The 24,564-nt window shown below is 38.4% G+C and overlaps 1 protein-coding gene across 3 annotated transcripts in view; it reads left to right on the forward strand.

Moving 5' to 3' along the window:
- Positions 1–1,666: 1,666 nt before the first annotated feature.
- Positions 1,667–24,564, forward strand: part of SNAPC1 (small nuclear RNA activating complex polypeptide 1) — a 33,773-nt gene continuing 10,875 nt past the window's right edge. Inside the window, exons 1-9 of one of the 3 annotated variants that reach the window (XM_055538270.1) lie at positions 1,674–1,966; positions 6,472–6,631; positions 6,795–6,935; positions 7,897–8,001; positions 12,476–12,634; positions 14,132–14,200; positions 14,941–15,003; positions 20,770–20,914; positions 23,856–23,968. In XM_055538270.1, coding sequence (XP_055394245.1) covers positions 1,839–1,966; positions 6,472–6,631; positions 6,795–6,935; positions 7,897–8,001; positions 12,476–12,634; positions 14,132–14,200; positions 14,941–15,003; positions 20,770–20,914; positions 23,856–23,881 — 996 coding nt within the window. In that variant the 5' untranslated portion in view covers positions 1,674–1,838 and the 3' untranslated portion in view covers positions 23,882–23,968. Of the gene's footprint in view, positions 1,967–6,471; positions 6,632–6,794; positions 6,936–7,896; positions 8,002–12,475; positions 12,635–14,131; positions 14,201–14,940; positions 15,004–20,769; positions 20,915–23,855; positions 23,969–24,564 lie in introns of those variants that run through there. The other 2 variants (XM_055538269.1, XM_055538271.1) reach the window with 2 other exon arrangements.

Raw genomic sequence — 24,564 nt, forward strand, 5'->3', positions numbered from 1 at the left:
CAAACCAGTTAATCCTAAAAGAAATCAACTCTTGAATACTCATTGGAAGGCCTGATGCTGAAGCTGAAGCTCCAATACTTTGGCCACCAGACTCCAACAGCTGACTCATTGGAAAAGATCCTGATGCTGGGAAAGAGGGAGGAGAAGCGGGGAAGTGGGGGGCGGGTCAACAGAGGATGAGATGGTTGGATGGCATCACCAACTCAATGGACATGAGTTTCAGCAAACTCTGGGAGATAATAAAGGACAGGGAAGCCTGGCAGTAATGCAGTCCACGGGGTCAAAAAAAAAAAAAGACACGACTTAGCGATGGAACACAACAAAATCAGATACAGTACTTTTTGCTAAGTAATGTGCTAGACTATGGTGGTGGTGGTGGTAGTGGGTATATTTACAAGAGCTTCTCAAGAGTGAAGGGTGTTAAGGCTACAACCAGAGAGCCACACATTAAGCATGGGTATTATAGCCTACAAGAGAGTAAGTCCAGTCTGCGTGGGTTTGTGCTCAGTCACTTCAGTCATGTCTGACTCTGCGACCCTATGGATTATAGCCCGCCAGGCTCCTCAGTCCATGGGCTTCTCCAGGCAAGAATACTGCAGTGGGTTGGCATGTCCCCCTCTGAAGTCCAGTCTACTTCTCAATAAACCCTCTTTAGATCCTATTTCCACGTGGCAGTGGTTGAGGTTGGGAGATGTTCCTTTTTAGGTGTAAAAGTTGACTTGTCACCCTAGGATCACTTTTATTTATTTATTTATTTTATGCAAGAGTCTGCACTGCGCTTAGTCGCTCAGTCGTGTCCGACTCTTGCGACCCCATAGACTGCAGCCTGCCAGGATCTTCTGTCCATGGGATTCTTCAGGCAAGAATACTGGAATGGGTTGCCATTTCCTTCTCCCCTAGGATCACTTTAAAGGGGAGAGATGGTAAGTGTAATAATGATTTATTTTTCTGGGCTCCAAAATCACTGCAGATGGTGACTGCAGCCATGAAATTAAAAGACGCTTACTCCTTGGAAGGAAAGTTATGACCAACCTAGATAGCATATTCAAAAGCAGAGACATTACTTTGCCAACAAAGGTTCGTCTAGTCAAGGCTATGGTTTTTCCTGTGGTCATGTATGGATGTGAGCGTTGGACTGTGAAGAAGGCTGAGCGCCGAAGAATTGATGGTTTTGAACTGTGGTGTTGGAGAAGACTCTTGAGAGTCCCTTGGACTGCAAGGAGATCCAACCAGTCCATTCTGAAGGAGATCAGCCCTGGGATTTCTTGGAAAGGAATGATGCTAAAGCTGAAACTCCAGTACTTTGGCCACCTCATGCGAAGAGTTGACTCATTGGAAAAGACTCTGATGCTGGGAGGGATTGGGGGCAGGAGGAGAAGGGGATGACAGAGGATGAGATGGCTGGATGGCATCACTGACTCGATGGACGTGAGTCTCAGTGAACTCCGGGAGTTGGTGATGGACAGGGAGGCCTGGCGTGCTGCGATTCATGGGGTCGCAAAGAGTCGGACACGACTGAGCAACTGATCTGAGAAGGTATAATACAGACCTAAATTCCTTCTTTGGCTCACAGGTCCCCTGAGAAGTAAACTTATTTACTGAAATTAATCACGCCCACCTTACTTCTCCCAGAGATCTGAGCTCCTGAGGCAAACGGTTACGCAGGCGCAAAACACATCGCGAAAGCTTGGGTAGATCCGGCTGGAGGTGGAGTTGAAACGGCCGGAAACGCGTCACGGAGGGCTTGTGCGTCAGGTCGTAGTAGGTGGGGCTCAGAGCCTCGTTTCCTCGGCTACCGCCGGCAGCTACCCTGCGCGTGGCGTGCTTGCTTTGCAGAGATGGGGACTCCTTCAGGTTTGAAGGACGACTGCGAGGCACTGCTCAGCCGCTTCCAGGAGATGGATAGCGTGCGCTTCGAGGACTTCGCTGAGCTCTGGAGAAGTATGAAGTTCGGAACCATCTTCTGGTGGGTGTTTCTTGTCTCGCCTATCTCTGTGCTCAGGGGCGGTGTAACAAGTTTCTTCCATCGCTTTCTCTTTGCGGCACCTGGGAAGGGCTGAGGAAAGTGGCAGTCTGAACACTGCCTTCGTCTCTCCTGGGCCGTCATCTATGCTTGGTTACGCGTTTTCCCTGGACGATTTCGTTGGCTTGGGTTTCATCCATCCATTTTGGGGCCTCCTCCCAGATAACGTATAGCTCTACCTGGCCGCCCTTCTGAACTCTTCTACCTCCACTACCCTGATCGAGATCACCGTCGCGTGCCCTCCCTCTAGTCTTGTTTTCTTAGAACTCCATGTTTGAAAACAAACACACAAGCAAAGACAAAACCCTTCATGATTGAATTCATTTTTCATACAACCGCTGAACTTGTAAAGTGCAGATTTGATCATGTCATGGCCTATCATGCCACCCTTAATGGTTTCCGTTGCCTCTGAGTACGGCTTAAATTCCCTAACAAGGTTGGCAAGACCCTTCGTGGCTGGCCTTTGCCCAGCGTTGCAGCTTCATCTACCAGCCCACTCCATGGCTCTCTACATGGGTTTCCTCAGTCTGGACCTTTACCCCAACTGCCTTTGCCTGGCTACCTTATTCTTCATTCAGGGTTAAGCTCTTGTGACAGTTCCTCAGGGAAACATTCCTTAGCCCTTCTGGACTAAATAAAGTGTTCATGCTCTTTTTCTTGTAGCACTTTGTGCTCATTTTATCTCTTGACTTAATCACATTTTAACTGTGTAGTTCAGAAGGCAGTATAGTGTAGTGGTGAGAAGCGTGGATTATGGAGCCCCACTCCCGGAATGTGTCCTCTACTGACTGTGCTAATAAGTGCACTCTAAGTGCTCAAGAAATATTCCTTATTATTATTTTAAATTTTCTTTCCACTAGACTTAGCTCTGTGAGGACAATGACTGGATGGATCTAGTATCCCATTAGAATACTTAAAATATTTAAAAGGCTAAATTAATAAAATGAATGAGTCCTTGTGACTATAACTCTTATGTTCTGCTGAATAAAATGTGAACATTCTCTTTTTTTCTCCTTGTTGCTGTAAAATAACGACCTGTGTAGTTTGTCCATTGCAGGGGATGGAGAATGGAGAACCATTTGTTGTACAATTAATGAAAGGAGAGGAACTGGTTTTTTTTTTTTTTTTTTTACTGGTACTAAATGTAATGCATTTATAGCTGTATGTAATCCAAAGAACAACTCTGAGATCAGTAATTATCCTTGTTTTATAGATGAGGAAACTGAGATTTTAAAAGGTTAAGTAATTTTTCCAGGATCACACAACTAACTAGTAGGTGGTACAGCAGGTATTGAAACCAGTTTGTCTTACTGTTTCTGAAACCCATGATCTTTTTCACTGTAGCCCTCTTGGGAAAAGTGGTGGTTTAGAAAAATTTTGCTATGGTTGCCCCAACTTCTAATTTAATGAAGAAGAAACTAAAATGAGAAAACAAGTAGAGATTATTTAAGGAGGGGTGGATTTTCTTTAGAAATTGCTTTGGTTGTCAGTACTGTAATAGGTAGTTTTCATTCTTGTTCAGTTCAGTTCAGTTCAGTCGCTCAGTCGTGTCCGACTCTTTGCGACCCCATGAATCGCAGCACGCCAGGCCTCCCTGTCCATCACCAACTCCCGGAGGTCACTGAGACTCACGTCCATCGAGTCAGTGATGCCATCCAGCCATCTCATCCTCTGTCGTCTCCTTCTCCTCCTGCCCCCAATCCCTCCCAGCATCAGAGTCTTTTCCAATGAGTCAACTCTTTGCATGAGGTGGCCAAAGTACTGGAGTTTCAGCTTAAGCATCATTCCCTCCAAAGAAATCCCAGGGCTGATCTCCTTCAGAATGGACTGGTTGGATCTCCTTGCAGTCCAAGGGACTCTCAAGAGTCTTCTCTAACACCACAGTTCAAAACCATCAATTCTTCAGCATTCAGCCTTCTTCACAGTCCAACTCTCACATCCATACATGACCACAGGAAAAACCATAGCCTTGACTAGACGAACCTTTGTTGGCAAAGTAATGTCTCTGCTTTTGAATATGCTATCTAGGTTGGTCATAACTTTCCTTCCAAGGAGTAAGCGTCTTTTAATTTCATGGCTGCAGTCACCATCTGCAGTGATTTTGGAGCCCCAAAAAATAAAGTCTGACACTGTTTCCACTGTTTCCCCATCTATTTCGCATGAAGTGATGGGACCAGATGCCATGATCTTCGTTTTCTGAGTGTTGAGCTTTAAGCCAAGTTTTTCACTCTCCACTTTCACTTTCATCAAGAGGCTTTTGAGTTCCTCTTCACTTTCTGCCATAAGGGTGGTGTCATCTGCATATCTGAGGTTATTGATATTTCTCCCGGCAATCTTGATTCCAGCTTGTGCTTCTTCCAATCCAGCGTTTCTCTTGATGTACTCTGCATATAAGTTAAATAAGCAAGGTGATAATATACAGCCTTGACGTACTCCTTTCCCTATTTGGAACCAGTCTGTTGTTTCATGTCCAGTTCTAACTGTTGCTTCCTGACCTGCATACAGATTTCTCAAGAGGCAGGTCAGGTGGTCTGGTATTCCCATCTCTTTCAGAATTTTCCACAGTTTATTGTGATCCACACAGTCAAAGGCTTTGGCATAGTCAATAAAGCAGAAATAGATGTTTTTCTGGAACTCTCTTGCTTTTTCGATGATCCAGCGGATGTTGGCAATTTGATCTCTTGTTCCTCTGCCTTTTCTCAAACCAGCTTGAATATCAGGAAGTTCACGGTTCACGTATTGCTGAAGCCTGGCTTGGAGAATTTTGAGCATTACTTTACTAGCATGTGAAATGAGTGCAATTGTGCGGTAGTTTGAGCATTCTTTGGCATTGCCTTTCTTTGGGATTGGAATGAAAACTGACCTTTTCCAGTCCTGTGGCCACTGCTAAGTTTTCCAAATTTGCTGGCATATTGAGTGCAGCAGTTTCACAGCATCATCTTTTAGGATTTGAAATAGCTCCACTGGAATTCCATCACCTCCACTAGCTTTGTTCGTAGTGATGCTTTCTAAGGCCCACTTGACTTCACATTCCAGGATGTCTGGCTCTAGGTCAGTGATCACACCATCATGATTATCTGGGTGGTGAACATCTTTTTTGTAGTATATTCATTACTTAGAGAGCCCAGGCTTTGGAATATAGTGGGGTCTCCTTTGTTTACATTGGTGAACTTTTTCCCTGCAGAATTGGGAGGAGGAGGAGGGTTACATTTTGCTGTGGTTCTCCAACTTTTTCACCCAAATGTCTCCAGAACAGATTAGGACCCCCTGAGGCTACTGGGGAAAAACTCTATTATATATTACTATGCACATATATTTTTTAATTGAAGTATAGTTGAGTTGAATTGATGCCTTTGAACTGTGGTGTTGGAGAAGACTTGAGAGTCCCTTGGACTGCAAGGCAATCCAACCAGTCCATCCTAAAGGAAATCAGTCCTGAATGTTCATTGGAAGGACTGATGCTGAAGCTGAAACGCCAATACTTTGGCCACCTGATGCAAAGAACTGACTAATTGGGAAAGACCCTGATGCTGGGAGGGATTGAAGGCAGGAAGAAAAGGGAAGAACAGAGGATCAGATGGTTGAGTGGCATCACCAACTCGATGGACATGAGCTTGAGCAAGCTTTGGGAGTTGGTGATGGACAGGGAAGCCTGACGTGCTGCAGTCCATGGGGTCACAAGAATCGGACATGACTGAGTGACTGAACTGACTGACTGATAGTTGAGTTACAGCATGTTAGTTTCAGATTTGCAGTGTAGTGATTCCACAGTCAAATGCATTACAAGTGATCAACCACAAGTTCAGTGACCATCTGGCACCATACAAAATTTTGAAGTATTATTTTTATTGGCTTTATTCCTTATGCTGTATATTATATCCAGTGACTTACTTGTTTTATAACTGGAAGTTTGTATCTTTTAATCCCCTTCACCTATTTTGCCCATCCATCTATCCTCTTCCCCTCTGACATCCATCACCCTTCTCTCTGTTTATATGTTTCTGTTTTGTTTCTTGGTTTTTTAGATTCCACACATAAGTGAGATTATGCAGAACTTATCTTTGTCTGACTTATTTCACTTAGCATAATATCCTCTAGTTCAATTCATTTTGTCAAAATGCACCTGATCTTTTTATTTTATTCTGTAACATTACCATGGTTATTTTAATATATTACATATTTAAAATTCTTAAACCAGTAGTTAGTTGTAACCCTGCTCCTTTTGCTCCCAATTCAGAAGTAAAGTTGATGCTTTTGGAAGATGCATCAAGAGTATCTAGGGCCTCACTGTAAGAAGCACAGCAGAAAATTAGGTCTTTATCCTTGAATCATGAAAGGATCAGGTGTGGAATGCCTGTCCACTTTCTAGCAGCTGCTATTTAAACAAGTATAAATCTCTTCTGTTATTTTTTTTCACAGTCATAATATAGGTTCTCTCTGTTTTCTAGTGGTAGAATGAGAAATTTAGAAAAGAACACGTTTACAAAAGAAGCTTTGACTTTGGCTTGGCGATATTTTTTACCTCCATATACCTTCCAGATCAGAGTTGGTGCTTTGTATCTGCTATATGGATTATATAACATGCAACTGTGTCAACCAAAACAAAAGGTAATATTTGTGAATTGTTTTCCTCCAGCTGAAATATGAAACAGGTGCAATATTTTCATAGCCAACTGATTTTAAAGAGAAATACCAGTGTTTCAAAATTATAATACATTTGTGAAAAAAGATTTGCATTTATTAACAATTTTTTTATTCCTCTTGTTTGTAGATTAGAGTTGCCCTGAAGGATTGGGATGAAATTTTAAAATTTCAGCAAGATTTGATAAATGCACAACATTTTGACGCAGCTTATATTTTTAGGAAACTACGACTAGACAGAGCATTTCACTTTACAGCAATGCCTAAATTGGTATGTTATCTGAAGGAGATTGTTTTTCAAAATGAGAAATTCTGTTTCATTGTCTGTAAAGTTCCTCAGTCTCCAGAAAGTGGAAAGAGTATTATATAATTTCCAATACTTGAGAAAAGGCTTCTTGGACTTCCGTGGTGGTCCAGTGGTTAAGACTCTGTGCTTCCAATTCAGGGGCCATGTGTTCAATCCCAGGTCTTGGTCAGGGAACTAAGATCTCGACATGCTATGTGGTATGGCCAAAAAAAAGAAAAGAAAAAAGATTTCTTAAAGTAGGAAAAAAATATTGGGAATTCCCTGGTGATCCGGTGGTTAGGACTCCTATCACTGCTGAGGGCCTGGGTTCATTCCCTGGTCAGGAAACTAAGATCCTACAAGCTGTGTATCATGGCCAAAAAAAGAAAAGAGGAAAAAATGCTTTCTGCTTACTTTTTTTTGAAAGCAAAATTCAGTCTCTCCTAATAATGCAGTGTTTCTGAATGTTGTCCATTAAGTAGATGGTTAGAAGAAGAAGTTAGCTGGGTATCTGCTTTGCTTATGCCTTTATTCAGACATCAAAGAGGCTACTGAAAGAGAACTAAGGGATTTTAGATTTAGTTAGAGAAAAGTTGAAACTTCCACTAATATATATTTCTTCAGTCTTGTGACACTTTCAGATGCTAGATTGAAAGAGCATTTTAATCAAAAGATTCTAGTTCTGTCAGTTGACAAATCATGTAACTTCTCTGAATTTGTAAGCATGTGGCCTGGCATCTTAAGGGTTATTTCAAAAGTTGTTTAACAGTCTTTGAAAAATATATTTTCCAGAGTAAGTATGTACATACTTACTCTGGAAAATATATAGAGCTGGGTTTTTTTTTTTTTGGTCCATATTATAGATTATTTTTATTGTTGGCTTACTTATTTCAGTACTTAAAATATATCTTTTAAAACATCTATTTTAAAAGACATTATTATTTAGCTGTCATATAGAATGAAGAAAAAAATGCAACGAGCTGAAATTACTGAAGAATTTAAGGACCCAAATGATCGTGTATTGAAACTTATCACTTCTGATGTATTAGAGGTAAATTTGCTTTTATGTTCTTAAAATTTTTTAAAAACTGTTTTGTTGTTAACTATATATTGAGTTTATACCTTCATCTACTGGATACTGAAAATTTTTCTAATCATAGAATGCTGTTACCTTCTCTCAAGTGTCAGGAATACTATACCCTAAATATATCAAAATTTATGGAATAAATTTTGAAAGAGTGAGAAATAGATGTAAAAGACTGGACTTGGACTAGGGATATTGGGATTCAAATACTGAAACTACCATTTGTATTTGACTTTAGATATATTATGAAACAAGAATTTAGTGACTTTATTTTTTTTTAACAATATATGTTCATTTCCTAAGTTCCTTTTTACAATGCTTGAGTAAAAGCCCACTATTATAAAACAAGAATTTAGTGACTTTATTTTTTTAAAACAATATATATGTTTTAACATGAATATATATATGTTTTAACATGAATATATATCTTCATTTCCTAAGTTCCTTTTTAGCAATGCTTGAGTAAAAACCCACTATTGAAAATAGTTTATTTTGATAAAACAAAAATTTGAAGTCAAGAATAATGGATAAGAGTTAGAGTCTTAAAACAGCTTTTCAATCTAATGTATTTCAGTATTTTGAGATGTGCAGTATTCAGGAAAATCTTTTGCATTGATAAATAGTTACAGAGAGTTTTACCTGAGTGGGAAAGTTGCCCCAAGGTTAAAACAAAACCCCACTAAAGGGTTGCAGCCTTCTAATTAGTGATCCGTTCCTTATTTCTAAAGAATAGATTCCTATGTACATAGAAAGTGTGTAGAATGAGTGTGAGCAGGTGGGGGCCTCGTTGTGTTTTTTCATTTCTTTGAGCCTTAGTTTCCTCCTCTTTAATATGGTTGCAACCCTTATTTCATCCACTTGTAAGAGTTGAGACTAGATTATTCCTGAAGAGTGCTGAGTGTGGCCTATGGCATATAGTATACGCTTAGTAAATGTTACTGCTTCCCCCCTCATCCCTGTTCAGTCTTTTCCTACATAAGGAGTGGAAAGGGGATCAGATCTGTGATTTGCTCAACTGTTTCTCTGTGTCCTAGATGCCACCATGTGCTCATAGCTTCAGCTGTCAGGTTGATTGATTTTTCAAAGCACTCTGGGTCTGCTGTGTATACCGACTTCAGTTTTGAGCAAGAATTGTTAATCAGGGGTCCATGAATAGTCTTGAGAAGGTCCATAGATCCTTTTCCCCCTCTAAATTGTAGGTAAATTTTTCATATGTATGGACACTTGGTAAGAATGAGGTAGTCTAGCCTCAGATTGACAAAGGTGTTCATCTACCCAGAATGTTAAGAATTACACAGAAGGAAATTATTTACTAAGTATCTAAAGACTGGACTATGGTGTAGTGCAGGAGCTATACAAGATGTTTTCTGTGTATTATAAATATTTTACTCCTCAACAACATCCCTACAAAACAGGTGCTTTAAACAAATTTTAGTTAAATTTTTTTTTTTTTTTTACAGAAGATGTTTTATCCCTGATTAAAAGCTGATGAAACTGAGGCATGGAGACATTAAGTTAGGAAGCAGTGGAGCTAAGGTTCTGTAGCATTGCCTGTTGAACAGCAGAGACCTTGTCTGAGCTGGGACTGGGGTTGGAAAGGTATCATTTGCAGATGTCTAGTGAAGTATGACAAGAATTAAGATCTCTGCAGCAGCAGCAGTGAAGTATGACAAGAATTAAGATCTTTGCCCTCTAGCAGCTGAGCAGGAAAGAAGTGGGAGGTCGTGTTTAAAAATAAAGATAGGAAAAAAACTTTGCATAATAGAGGGAATTTGTGTTTTATCTTTTGGGGAGAGGGGAATCATTTAAAAGTTTTAGAGATTGGAGAAAATTAGAGTATATATTTAGGTTTGGGGTAAGGAGCCATTAGAAAGAGATTTTGTGTAGAAAAGAAGCTATGAGGTCCCTTCTGTGGAGGAGGTGGTGGGTCAGTGACCAAGAGCCTGGTGGAGAGATTCCTTTGGGCTGGAGAAGGTACTTCTTCCTTGGAAACCTGAGGGAAGGAAGTGGAAGTGGACTCATATTGTGAAGAAGAGAAGCAGAAAGCAAACAGACCCAATAGCCTTAACTTTAAGAGAGGGCTTCCTGCTGGAACCGAGAATTGAGAAAGTTTGGAGTAGCATGAAGAATGAAAGATTTGGGGATACCAGAAAGGATCTGCCAAGAAGTACTGGTGTGAATTATAAAGAGAGAGGCAGAGGTTGTTTTTGAACAGCAAGATATTGTTCTTACTAGTATTCTCTTAATGAAAAAAAGATGATTTGACCCCAGTTGGTTGTAATTTTTGATTGTTGACTAATTTGGTGGTAGAGCCTTAATTTTTTTCAATATGCCTTCTTAAACTTTTTTTTTATTCATTTGAAGCTCTTTAATTAAAGGTTCCTCTGTTATATAATTGTATATGTGAGCAAGCAGATAATGGGAAGTTTTAGAGAACAGAGCTGGGGTGATGCATAAAGCCATGTTCTTTTGTGCTTGGAGAGGAGGGTCAGAAGGGCCAGGCTATGAAATGCCTTTTGATGGAAGCCTCTAGGAATGGAGAAGACTGTGAAGCCATCCTGACTTGAGCATTTTTGGCTTGCCACAGATCTGCTTCTAAGGCCTTTTCCTTCTGTACTTGTGTTGGCTCTATTTTTCCTGTTCTGCATAGTCTATTACCCATTTTCACTGATAATCCCTAAATTGAATACTTTTCTATTTTCTTTCTCCTCCTGCAAATGCTCTTAAGTCTTCATGTCAGCGTATTTGAATTCTGATTATGATTCTGCCACTCAGTTATCTTTTGTGATTAAGGAGGTTTAATAAAACAAGAGAATAGAGTATTGAATTAAAATAGCTGATTTTTTAAGAAATTCAGGTATAATTGATATATAATATTGTCTTAGTTTCAGGTATATAACATAATGATTCAATATTTATATATATTGTCAAATAATCACCACAGTAAGTTTAGTTAACAGCCATCACCATACATAATTACAGTTTTTTAAAGCATCTGATTAATTCCAACTCTGTTACTTAAATATGCCCTTTAGCAAGTCATTTCACTTTTGAATCTATTTTCTTCATTTATAAAATTATAATAATGGCATTACATGTTGAGTATTCACTGTGTGCCAGGAACTATGCTGAAGGTTTTTTGTATGTTTTTTCACTAATTATCATAATAGTCCTGCAGAGGAGTTAGTGTTTTCCCAGTTTTAAAAGCAAGGAAACTGAGGCTTAGAGAAATTAAGTAATTTGCATAGCGTAAGGTACAGACACTGGATTTGAATGTCCAAGTGTGTAAAGCTCCAAATCCCTACACTATCTTTTATTTCTTCATCCTTTGATTTTGTATAGTGTTTTACATTTACAGACTACTTCCACTTGTATAAGCTCACTTAATATATCTGCATTGTGTTTGTCCAAACGTGGAACATGATTGCGACTGAGGGATTTGTTCAAGGTCACAATCTAGCAAGTGACAGGTCTCAGGCCCCAAGCTAGTTGTCTTTGTCCTGTATTGCAGTGCATGCAAAATAATGGGAATACAGCGCAGTGTCCCATGTAAAATGTCAGGGGCTGCCCATGTCAGGACACTGTTCCTCATTGAAGGTCCCGCATATGTAAGCACTCAGCACTCCTCAGCATTTTTGGATTCCTTGAACAGATGTTGATCAAGTCCAGAAAAATCTAGAAATGCATTGACTAGCCTATCTTGGGGGTGACGCAGAGGACGTGAACAATCGGTGAGGAATAGTTCTCTGCTGGTCTTGGAGCTGAGTGTCAGTGCTGGTTTTATATGATTCTTAAGTCTGCCTGTCTTAGGCTGTCTTTCTGTTTACCCTGTAGACCTGCCCATTTGTCTGGAGGTTTCTTGAGTAGGAAGGTCTAACCAATAATTATGCTTCAAATGGTGTCATAAGTCACTATTTCATTTAATCTTGAATCTTATCACTGAAGTAATGAAGAAGCTTATGGAGATAGACACAAGAGCTTTGACATTTCTGAAATCACATCTCTGTGGAGGATTGGGTGAGAGTCATGAGATACAAATTCCCAGCTGAATATAAAGAATTGTGTAAATATCCTTTATGTGACAATAGGAAATAAAAATGTGATCTTAATTATTAGGGGCAATATTTAAAGATATGCTATACTACAAATAAGTTTTGTTACATCCAGGAATGCAATCCTATATTAATTAGACTTTCCCCATCATCTCTCCATATATTGTATATTAATTAATGTTTATTGAGTTGAATTCAGTGATTCCATATTTCTGGAAAGCAGACTTTTCATTAATAATGTAGTGGTTTGCATAGTTATATTATTTTTAATATACAGTAGTAAGTTATTCCTTCTCAACTCTGTCACTTTGGAAGGTGATTTTATTTTATTTGTTTTGGTGCATTTCTCCTCAAAAACTGAATTAAAGGACTCATCTTTTCACTTATAGGAAATGATGAATGTTCATGACCATTATCAGAGAATGAAACATGTAATTTCAGCTGACAAATCCAATCCGGAAAAATCCCTCGACTTGATAAAAGATGATTTTTTTGACAATATCAAGAACATAGTTTTGGAGCATCAGCAGTGGCACAAAGACAGAAAGGTTTGTAGCTGTCTGATACTTCACCTTTGCATTTGCATCGTACATGACTGGCTGGACACGGGTGAGGGTGTTGAGAGGCAGCCTTGTGTAGTGGCTACCTCCTGTGAGACGAAGATCTGGAGGGCTCAATTTCTTTAGTTTTAGCTTTACCAGTTATTAGCTAGGTGATGTTATTTAACCTTACAAATGGGTTTTATGTGTAATAATATATTATTATATAATTATAATTGCAACTATATAATATATAGTTTAATATCCGTTTAATATATATGTACACACCATGTAATATACATAATTATAGGGAAATAAATAATTGTGGTGTACCATGGATTTAGTACAATCTTTATAATTTAGCATTCTCTAGAGGTTGCACACAGGCTGTCTTTAATCCAAATCCTACACATAACTTTTTTTTTTCTTTACATAGCATTGTTCCTAATGTTTTACAAACTTGAATTAATTACCAACATTTAAATATTTGTGGTCTTAAGATTCCAGACATCTGACTTCTCTTAAAGGTGAGAGGTTTGGTTATACCGGTCCTGCTTTGCTGCATGGCAGCGGACAGCTAGACTTCATGGTGGCTTCTCCCATTGTGACAGAGCGCATGCTCTCTGTTTACCTGCCTTGGTTTAACTGTTTACAAATCTCATCAATGCATATCTTTCATTCAGTTTTCTGACCCAAATGCTGATGCTAGAGCTGCCCATATTCCATGTTAGTCTTTTCAGCTAGAGAAACTTTACCTCTGGAAACCTGAAGGCCAGCCTTGCTAAATTTCCCTTTGAAACCACTACTCCATCTGATTTTACTAAATACTTCTAGGAAAAAGATAAAAGAAAAACACAAGTAATTTCTTATTATTTACTATGTGTTTGATAATGTTTTAATGTATTCACAAATGCTAGAAAGGCATTTTTATGTGTTATCTTTCATCATTATGTGTTATATATTAGAGAGATTTGTTGGTACTTTTGGCTTATATAAAGGATAATGGCTCAAAACTCAATTTTATAAAAGATGAACAAGGAAAGTGATGAGATGACAGCCTTGGGAAGAAGGAAATAATTTGCTTCCTCTGTGGACATTTATTTTAATATTTGACTACTTTAAGTGCTACAAAGGGGTTGCACAGATGACCTAGGCACTTACGTAAACATCTTTTGTAGCACTCTCTTAATAACTCATTTTAATGATCATGACTAAGACCTTTGAAAACCTGAAGGAAAGGAGAATAAACCAATTTTCTCACTACCACATAAATCTGCATATTATCTTTCATTAGTTAGGATTAATTTTTATTGATTTTGTAATTCTAATGAAACCTAACCATGATCTTAATGTCTGGTGGTGAGCCATGCTTCAATACTTGTGAAATATTCTTTTAGTTTTTCAGTAATTAAGTAAATGATTTCCATTGTTCTGAAAATAATTTTCAGTGAATTTTTAGTTGGTTTGAATTGTAAATGTGTAAATATAACTTACTTTATCTTTTAGAAACCACCCTTAAAACTGAAAGTTAAAGGAGGAGAAGAAAAGAGTGAGAGAAATTCACAACAATCAGAGGTCAGAAAAATTCATTATATGATTGCTTACGGGGCAGAGGTTTGGTTAGCTTCTTTTCATTTTATGTGTGGCTGTGATTCTGTGTATTGACCATAACATCCTGTAGTCAATATTATAATATTAATACATACATTAGAAAATTCTGTAACATGGGTTCTGTGAAGAGCTAGTCTGTTCTTTCCTGGAAACCTTGTGAAAGACCACATCAGGTAGAGACTGGGCATGAGAATGTTCACCGTTTTCAGCGGGAAAGGGGACAGATGGTGGTGGAAGGTGCCTTCGGTCCTTACAGGGGCAGAGGAAGACTGCTGTAATGCTAGGTCTTTTCTCCCTGCTTGTCAGTCTTTCACCTAGTCTGCAGCTTAAGCTACTATTCACTGCTTTCTGCCTTCAAGGTTTTCATCCATCTTAGTGGATGAGGCAAAGAGCCATCTTTGGGCATAGGCAGATGAAGAGGGAGTGGCATAGTCACCAGGGCTCATGGCTTTCATTCTTATCCTTTTTAAATCTTGAATGAAAACAGTCAGTAGCCATGGGGTTGTTATCATGGTCCCTGTTAGAAAGTGATGCCATGTCTATGTGTCTTTACTTAATATGTGTCCAATAAATGTTAGTTTCTTTTACCCTACCTTCTGTCTTGAATCTTATTTCTGGTAAAAAAAAATACTTAATTATTCGTAATTTTACTTAATATTTGTGTGTTTTAACTTTTTCCCCTTCCGGTTTGTTTTTACTTCCAGAGATGTGAAAGGGCAGAGTCATTAGCGAAAATAAAATCAAAGGCCTTTTCAGTTGTTGCTCAGGTACGTTATTTATTTAATAAGGTAATTTAGAAATTTACTTGATGCTCTTTTAATCACATTTTAATTTTTTCATCAGAGTAACACCTCTGCATAATTTAAAAAATCTAATAATACTATGTAGCTTATACAATTCAGCAGTCCTGCTCTACCACTTCCTGCCCCTGGACTTTTGATCTCAAAAAGCAGCTATCTTCCCCTTTTTCTCTTTTAGTTATTTTTTCCTGGTATTTACCTGGAATTTTGATCCCATTGTTCTTTATTTATTTATTTTTTTAATTTTATTTTATTTTTAAACTTTACATAATTGTATTAGTTTTGCCAAATATCAAAATGAATCCGCCACAGGTATACATGTGTTCCCCACCCTGAACCCTCCTCCCTCCTCCCTCCCCATACCATCCCTCTGGGTCGTCCCAGTGCACCAGCCCCAAGCACCCAGTATTGTGCATCGAACCTGGACTGGCAACTCGTTTCATACATGATATTTTACATGTTTCAATGCCGTTCTCCCAAATCTTCCCACCCTCTCCCTCTCCCACAGAGTCCATAAGACTGTTCTATACATCAGTGTCTCTTTTGCTGTCTCGTACACAGGGTTATTGTTACCATCTTTCTAAATTCCATATATATGCGTTAGTATACTGTATTGGTGTTTTTCTTTCTGGCTTACTTCACTCTGTATAATAGGCTCCAGTTTCATCCACCTCATTAGAACTGATTCAAATGTATTATTTTTAATGGCTGCATAATACTCCATTGTGTATATGTACCATAGCTTTCTTATCCATTCATCTGCTGATGGACATCTAGGTTGCTTCCATGTCCTGGCTATTATAAACAGTGCTGCGATGAACATTGGGGTACACGTGTCTCTTTCCCTTCTGGTTTCCTCAGTGTGTATGCCCAGCAGTGGGATTGCTGGATCATAAGGCGGTTCTATTTCCAGTTTTTTAAGGAATCTCCACACTGTTCTCCATAGTGGCTGTACTAGTTTGCATTCCCACCAACAGTGCAAGAGGGTTCCCTTTTCTCCACACCCTCTCCAGCATTTATTACTTGTAGACTTTTGGATCGCAGCCATTCTGACTGGTGTGAAATGGTACCTCATAGTGGTTTTGATTTGCATTTCTCTGATAATGAGTGATGTTGAGCATCTTTTCATGTGTTTGTTAGCCATCTGTATGTCTTCTTTGGAGAGATGTCTATTTAGTTCTTTGGCCCATTTTTTGATTGGGTCATTTCTTTTTCTGGAGTTGAGCTGTAGGAGTTGCTTGTATATTTTTGAGATTAGTTGTTTGTCAGTTGCTTCATTTGCTATTATTTTCTCCCATTCTGAAGGCTGTCTTTTCACCTTGCTAATAGTTTCCTTTGATGTGCAGAAGCTTTTAAGGTTAATTAGGTCCCATTTGTTTATTTTTGCTTTTATTTCCAATATTCTGGGAGGTGGGTCATAGAGGATCCTGCTGTGATGTATGTCAAAGAGTGTTTTGCCTATGTTCTCCTCTAGGAGTTTTATAGTTTCTGGTCTTACGTTTAGATCTTTAATCCATTTTGAGTTTATTTTTGTGTATGGTGTTAGAAAGTGTTCTAGTTTCATTCTTTTACAAGTGGTTGACTAGATTTCCCAGCACCACTTGTTAAAGAGATTGTCTTTAATCCATTGTATATTCTTGCCTCCTTTGTCAAAGATAAGGTGTCCATATGTGCGTGGGTTTATCTCTGGGCTTTCTATTTTGTTCCATTGATCTATATTTCTGTCTTTGTGCCAGTACCATACTGTCTTGATAACTGTGGCTTTGTAGTAGAGCCTGAAGTCAGGTAGGTTGATTCCTCCAGTTCCATTCTTCTTTCTCAAGATCGCTTTGGCTATTTGAGGTTTTTTTGTATTTCCTTACAAATTGTGAAATTATTTGTTCTAGCTCTGTGAAGAATACCGTTGGTAGCTTGATAGGGATTGCATTAAATCTATAAATTGCTTTGGGTAGTATACTCATTTTCACTATATTGATTCTTCCAATCCATGAACATGGTATATTTCTCCATCTATTAGTGTTCTCTTTGATTTCTTTCACCAGTGTTTTATAGTTTTCTATATATAGGTCTTTAGTTTCTTTAGGTAGATATATTCCTAAGTATTTTATTCTTTCCATTGCAATGGTGAATGGAATTGTTTCCTTAATTTCTTTTTCTGTTTTCTCATTATTAGTGTATAGGAATGCAAGGGATTTCTGGGTGTTGATTTTATATCCTGCAACTTTACTATAGTAATTGATTAGTTCTAGTAATTTTCTGGTGCATAGTTTTGGAAGTTTTGGCCACAACAATCAGAGCAGAAAAAGAAATAAAAGGAATCCAAATTGGAAAAGAAGAAGTAAAATTCTATTTGCAGATGACATGATTCTCTACATAGAAAACCCTAAAGACTCCACCAGAAAATTACTAGAACCATTGTTCTTTATTAATAGTCTTCCAGCTTCTAGTATTCCTAATTATGAAAGGTTTTAGAATTTTATCTTTATCTCCAGAGCTCTGGATTTTCATGATAATGTACCTTGGTATAGGTCTTTTTTTCCACCAGTGCCCTGGGCTCTTATGATTGACGTCCTTTTGATCTGATAGCCTTCAGTTCTGAGGGATTTTTCTATAAATGCTTCTCTGATCCAATTCTTTGCTGCAGTTTTGCTTTTTTTATTTTCTGGAACTTTTATTTTATTCTTCTTTGTTTTTATCTATTTTCAGAGAGCTTTATCTTCTGAACTATTACAATGGATTTTTAAAATTTCTGCTGACATTTTTTCATTACTAAGAATTTTTTTCTTTTCTCTGAATCTGTTATTAATTAAAAAATGGATTTCTTCTTTTTTTTACCCCCCTGGGTGCAATATGTTTATCTATTTGAGGATGTTAATTACAGTTTTTTGATGTTTCTTCCTTTTCCCCCAGAGTTCTTATTTTTGTTTATTCTGTTCTCTATCTTTCATTTTGGTGACTTTTTGCAAACGTTTGAAGATCTTGAGATCATATTTGCTGCTGCTGCTGCTGCTGCTGCTGCTAAGTCGCTTGAGTTGTGTCTGACTCTGTGTGACCCTGTAGATGGCAGCCCACCAGGCTCTCCCGTCCCTGGGATTCTCCAGGCAAGAGCACTGGAGTGGGTTGCCATTTCCTTCTCCAATGCATGAAAGTGAAAAGTGAAAGGGAAGTCACTCAGTCATGTCTGAGATACCCTGGTAGCTCAGTCAGTAAAGAAACTGCCTGCAGGTGCAGGAGACCTGGGTTCAATGCCTGGGTCAGGAAGATCCCCTGGAGAAGGAAATGGCAACCCACTCCAGTATTCTTGCCTGGAAAGCCCCATGGCCAGAGGAGCCTGGTGGGTTACAGTCCATGGGGTTGCATGAGTTGGACACAACTTAGTGACTAAACCACCGTATAGAGATACAGCCTTTTAGCCTCCATGTTTTTCTTAGATCTAGCCATTTTTATCAGAGAGCAAGCTGGGGGAGGAAAGTAGTTAAATAAGCCCAGCTGGCAGTGTTTTGGGTGCCTACAGAGAATCCACTGACAAGCTCACCATTCATTCCTTCCAGAGACTTCATTCAACACCCCTGCTTCCAGTAAGAGGCTTCCTTAGCTTTTCTAGTGCTGTCAAAAGCCTTCAGCTGCTCTGGTTTAGCCTCTCCAGAGAGCTCACCTATTTTGTACAGGAAGAGATCAGTTGTTCAGCTTTGAGGCTGGAAAATGGGATACTATTCCTTCTGTAGATTTTTCACATATCTACACATTTTTTAATGACCCCAGTTCCTGATCCACTTGGACCAGCTTTCCTGTTCACCTTTCTTCATTCTAAGTCAGCCATTACTTTTCCGCCTCCAGAATGTGTTGTTTTGTTTACAGCTATGTTGTTTCCTATTATCTCCGCTTTGTGAATTCATTTTTATTCCTCTCCTCTAATTTTAGTGGGGTTTCAGGAAGGAGCACCGATAAACTTATGTGCTTCATCTCATATTTTTTCCTGGGATTTTTTCATGAATCTGAAAGTGTCTTTACTTTGTGGGAGACTACTATAATTCTCTGGTTGTTGAAATAAAAAGGAATAAATGAAAAAACTGGAAGTGACTATAGATTAGTTAAGTGTTATCAATTTGCTTTACTGCAGTTTTGAATGAAAGCATCAGGACAATAAATGAATTATTCCAAATTCTTTTAAACCAGAACTATTTCCATATTGCATAGGCTAGTTGTTGTTTAATTTCTTAAGATATTATGAAATACTTTTAAAATTATTAAATAATTAAATTACAATCCCCATAAATTTTTATAAGAATGTGTCATTGCATGGTTGTGATTTTTTTTTTTTAATTATTGAGGTACAATTAACATGTAATGCAAGGTAGCTTTTAAACTGTTGACAATACATGTACCACATAGATGACATTGACTGAAAACTCTGTTAGTTACAGCTCTGCTTAAACAAGTAAGGGAATTTATTGACTGATATAACTAAAAAGTCCTAGGACTCTACCTCTGTTTCTCATCTCTTATATTGCTTTCACTGTCTTCAAGTGCTATTCGTGACAACTCCAGCCTTCCCAGCTTTCAGTTCAAAAATTGAGTTACATCAGCTATGGCAGATCACATGCCCATCCCCTGGTGGCCTTGGGGATGTGAGGCTTATTTTGACTAGATTGGGACCACATGACCATATGGAGAGCCAGGCATAAAGTAGTTTCACTTGAAATACGTGGTGCTAACAAAGGAAAATAAAATGTTTTTAGAAGAAAAGGAGAATAGATTGTTATCTGGGAAAAATATACTTGTCCTTTTTACCTCCACTTCCAACCATGCATCTACAACAGTTTAACCCAATAAGGAAATTTTAACCCAGTTTGAATAGATGATGATGACAGCTGCAGGGACCTCTTCCTGTTATGAAGATAAAAGGGTATATACACCTGTGAAAGACACTAAGCAAGCAAGTATCCTGGTAAAGTACTTTATGACAAGTATTTCTGTAAATCTTTCCTCATCTTTGTCTGTCTGTTTTGTCATTCCCTAAATTTGGCCAGTCATGTCGAACTCTTTGCAACCTCGTGTACTGTAGCACCTCAAGCTTCCCTGTCCCTCACCATCTCCTAGAGTTTGCCCAAGTTCATGTTCATTGCATCGGTGATGCCCTCCAGCCATCTTATCCTCTGATGCCCTCTTCTCCTTCTGCCCTCAATATTTCCCAGCATCAGGGACTTTTCCAGTGAGTCTTCTGTTCACATCAGATGACCAAAGGACTGGAGCTTAAGCTTCATCTTCAGTCCTTCCGGTGAATATTCAGGGTTGATCTCCCTTAAGATTGACTGGTTTGATCTCCTTGCTGTCCAGGGGATTCTCAGGAGTCTTCTCTAGCACCACAGTTCAAAGACATCAATTCTTTGGTGTTCTGCCTTCTTTATGGTCCAGCTCTCACAACCATACATGACCACTGGGAAGACCACAGCCTTGACTGTATGGACTTTTGTTGGCAGAGTAATGTCTCTGCTTTTCAACACACTGTCTAGGTCTGCCATCACTTTCCTGCCAAGAAGCAATCGTCTTCTGATTTCGTGGCTGCAGTCACGGTCCGCAATGATTTTGGAACCCAAGAAGAGGGAGTCTGTCACTCCTTCCACTTTTTCCCCTTCTGTTTGCCATGCAGTAATGTTTTGCCATTCCCTAAATGATGTATTGTTGGATTCATTTTGTGATTCATTGTGATTAATTAGATTTCTAACTGTTTAGGCATCGAAGTCAAGAAGGCACCGTCAGGTCAAAGTTGACTTTTCTGATTCTGAATCCGGCCAAATACAAACCAAAACAACTAGGAAAAGAAAAAACAAAGAAACGTTGAAACCAGCAGGAAAGAAAGTGTCTTCCAGAGACAGAGGTACCTTTTGAGAACCTTAAAAAGGGAGAATGGGTCTTATGTACTGTCTTCCCTCACCATGTTTTCTTGATTAAAAAGCATTAGATACTTGTTTAAGAACCTTGTGAGATTAGTATTAGAAATAAATTGTCTTAGATTCTTGGAATCTTACTACTGAAAGGAACCCTAGAAGTCATAAAATTGGTCGTTTCATAGATGATAAAATTTAGGCCCATACAGATTAAATAACTTGTGCAAGTGATATGGTTAGTTATAGAATCAGTTTAGAATTATCCATATTATACTTCATTAGTAATTTTTGTGTGTGAATCAAACTCACATGTAGAATAAGTTATGATAAATAGCACATTCTATAAACCATGTTTTCCACTAGCTGTACTAACTAAGCTGTACCTGCTTTTCTTTTGAAATAGCTTATCTATAAAGTTAACTTTGCTGTTTGTTTTCTAAAAACATGAATTCATGTACTCAAGTAGTTTAATTTTTGAGCACTGCACAAATATATTCACCATACATAAAGTTGGAATCTGATTAGCAGGCTCAAGGGAAAAAAAGTATTAGAAACATACTAAATATTTAGTGCCTGATATAAGAAGCACACAGAAAGCCACTGCAGCAGTATATGAAGACATGTTAATAGCCTTTTCGGAGAAGGCGATGGCACCCCACACCAGTACTCTTGCCTGGAAAATCCCATGGACGGAGGGGCCTGGTGGGCTGCAGTCCATCGGGTCGCTAAGAGTCAGACACGACTGAGTGACTTCACTTCCACTTTTCACTTTCATGCATTGGAGAAGGAAATGGCAACCCACTCCAGTGTTCTTGCCTGGAGAATCCCAGGGACGAGGGAGCCTGGTGGGCTGCCGTCTCTGGGGTCGCACAGAGTCGGACACGACTGAAGCGACTTAGCATAATAGCCATTTAGCATGTTTTTTTTCCTATATTGAGATAGTAGAGGGAGAATTAAAGTTTAGTACCTTTAATATAGTCCAGATATGATAAGTTCCATCAATTAATGCATGAAGTGCTTTGAGAATTCAGAGGCAGAGATACTACATTTGTTAAGGATAATTAAGAAATACTTCCGAAGGAGAATTTTTTTTTAGTTTTCTTTACAGGACTAGCATGTATTGTGAAGAAAACTGTTAGGCCAGTCTCATAAGTATTAATAGAAAAATTCTAAGTTACATGTATCAAAAGAATCTCAGATACAGAACAGCTTGACTGTGTACATTCATTCTATGATGCAGGGATGGTGCAGTTAGGAATCTATCAATATGATTTGCTGTGTAAATAGGTTAAAGGGGAAAATGTGAATTCATTTTAATAGTTACCCAAGAAAACATTTGATTAAGTCTAGCATCCATTCTTGATTTTAAAAAATAGTCTCTAGCTGTTGGGAGTCAACAGACTTTCTGTAAGGGGCCAGATAGTAAATATTTTAGAGCTAAGTGGAACTTTCATACATTTTTTGTGGGAATTCAGAATGGTAACTCCTAGATCTATACTCTGGAAGACTGTCAGTTTCTCATAAAGTTAAACATATACTGACCATGAAAAACTGTCAGTTTCTCATAAAGTTAAACATTTACTGACCATATAACAGCAGTCCCACTCCTTGATATTTATGCAAGAGAAATAAAAACTTACATTCACACAAAAATTTGTATATGTAAATTTATTGCTGCTGCTGCTAAGTCGCTTCAGTCATGTCCAACTCTGTGCGACTCCATAGACGGCAGCCCATCAGGCTCCGCCGTCCCTGGGATTCTCCAGGCAAGAACACTGGAGTGGGTTGCCATTTCCTTCTCCAACGCATGAAAGTGAAAAGTGAAAGTGAAGTCACTCAGTCGTGTCCGACTCCTAGCGACCCCATGGACTGCAGCCTACCAGACTCCTCCATCCATGGGATTTTCCAGGCCTTCTCCGAAGTTTATAGCAGTTTCATTCAAATTACAAAAGATTGCAACCAACATAAATGTTTTCAGCTGGATATTATGTAAACAATCATGATATACCATACAGTTGAATACTATTCAGGAATAAAAGAACTATTGACACATCTAATAACACAGATAAATCTCAGTGTACGTACTAAGTGAAAGAAGTGAGACAAGAAAAGCTATATACAATATGGCTCCATTTATAAGATATTCTGGAAAAGGTGAATCTACAGGGACATAAAAACAATTGTTGATTCCTCGGAACTGGGGGTGGAGAGAAATGATGACTGCAAAAGGGCACGAAGGAAATTTTTGGTGTGATGATCTGTTCTGTAGTTTGATTGCAGTGGTGCTTGCATGACTGCATTTATCTAAATTCCTAGATCTGTACTACGTTAAAAATGGTGAATTTTATTATGTATCAATTCAAATCAAAGCAGAGGACATGAGGTAAAGATGAATTCGTTTGATTATACTTAAAAAATTAACTTTTGGTAGATTTGATTGCTTTTTGTAAGGTATCAGCAAAGATACTTAGTTTTAGAAGCCTGCACAGGCAGTTTTTATTAATAGTTGATCTTATTTCATTTAAGTGCAGCAGAGAGGTCAAGCTACTTTCTTAAACATGGGGAAAACAATTTTTTTTTTTTTTTTTAGAGAATGCTTCTTTATTTCAGAAAGACACATCAATTTTCAGATCAAAACAATTAGTTTCTGGTTTTTCTTTCTCTCAATCAGCCTTCAAAGAGACCACACCAAAGGAAAGTCCATTTTAAGCAAATTAAGCTTTAGGATGCATACCTAGTAGATCTCACTGAAACCTCACCAAAATAAAAGTTAAAAACAGTTTTGTACATAAGCTATTCAAGATTTCTCCAGTACTAGCTGCTGGAAAGCACAGTGAGATGGCACTTTTATTAGAGACAGCAGCTTCAGACCCAGAAAAGTGGGAAGAGATAGTTAGATCAGTGGTAAAACATAATATTCTTTCCTTTCAGGAAAACAGTTTTTTTTATGCAGTTGAAGAGCAAAGAAGGAGCCAAATGCAAGCTGCTGCTGCTGCTAAGTTGCTTCAGTCACACCTGACTGTGTTGGATCCCATAGATGGCAGCCCACCAGGCTCCCCTGTCCCTGGGATTCTCCAGGCAAGAACACTGGAGTGGGTTGCCATTTCCTTCTCCAATGCATGAAAGTGAAAAGTGAAAGTGAAGTCGCTCAGTCGTATCCGACTCTTAGTGACCCCATGGACTGCAGCCTACCAGGCTCCTCGGTCCATGGGATTTTCCAAGCAAGAGTACTGGAGTGGGGTGCCATTGCCTTCTCTGCAAATGCAAGCTAGGAAAGAAATTAAATGAAAGTTCCTTTTCATCTGATACGTTTGACACATGTAATTTGTGAAAGATCACTTCCTTCACTAGTCATATTTTGTTTTACTTAATGTAGTTACCTAAAACATTTTCATAAACTCTGAAATTAACTTTTAAAGATGGCTGAGATTTGTTATTGAATTTACCTAGGTGTATTAGGGAGGATTTAACCCATCAGAAAGAAAGTACAGTAAAATGTGATCTGAATTAAGATCTTTAATTATAACTCAACTATTCCAGCTACTATTGTAGCTCAGAAGGTATTGTAAATACTTTGAAGCAGAGGTAATTTGTTATTCTTCACCTTAATAAATATTCAAGTGCTTACTAAAAAGATTCT

The sequence above is a fragment of the Bubalus kerabau genome, chromosome 10 (assembly GCF_029407905.1).
Source record: "Bubalus kerabau isolate K-KA32 ecotype Philippines breed swamp buffalo chromosome 10, PCC_UOA_SB_1v2, whole genome shotgun sequence".
Taxonomy (NCBI): domain Eukaryota; kingdom Metazoa; phylum Chordata; class Mammalia; order Artiodactyla; family Bovidae; genus Bubalus; species Bubalus kerabau.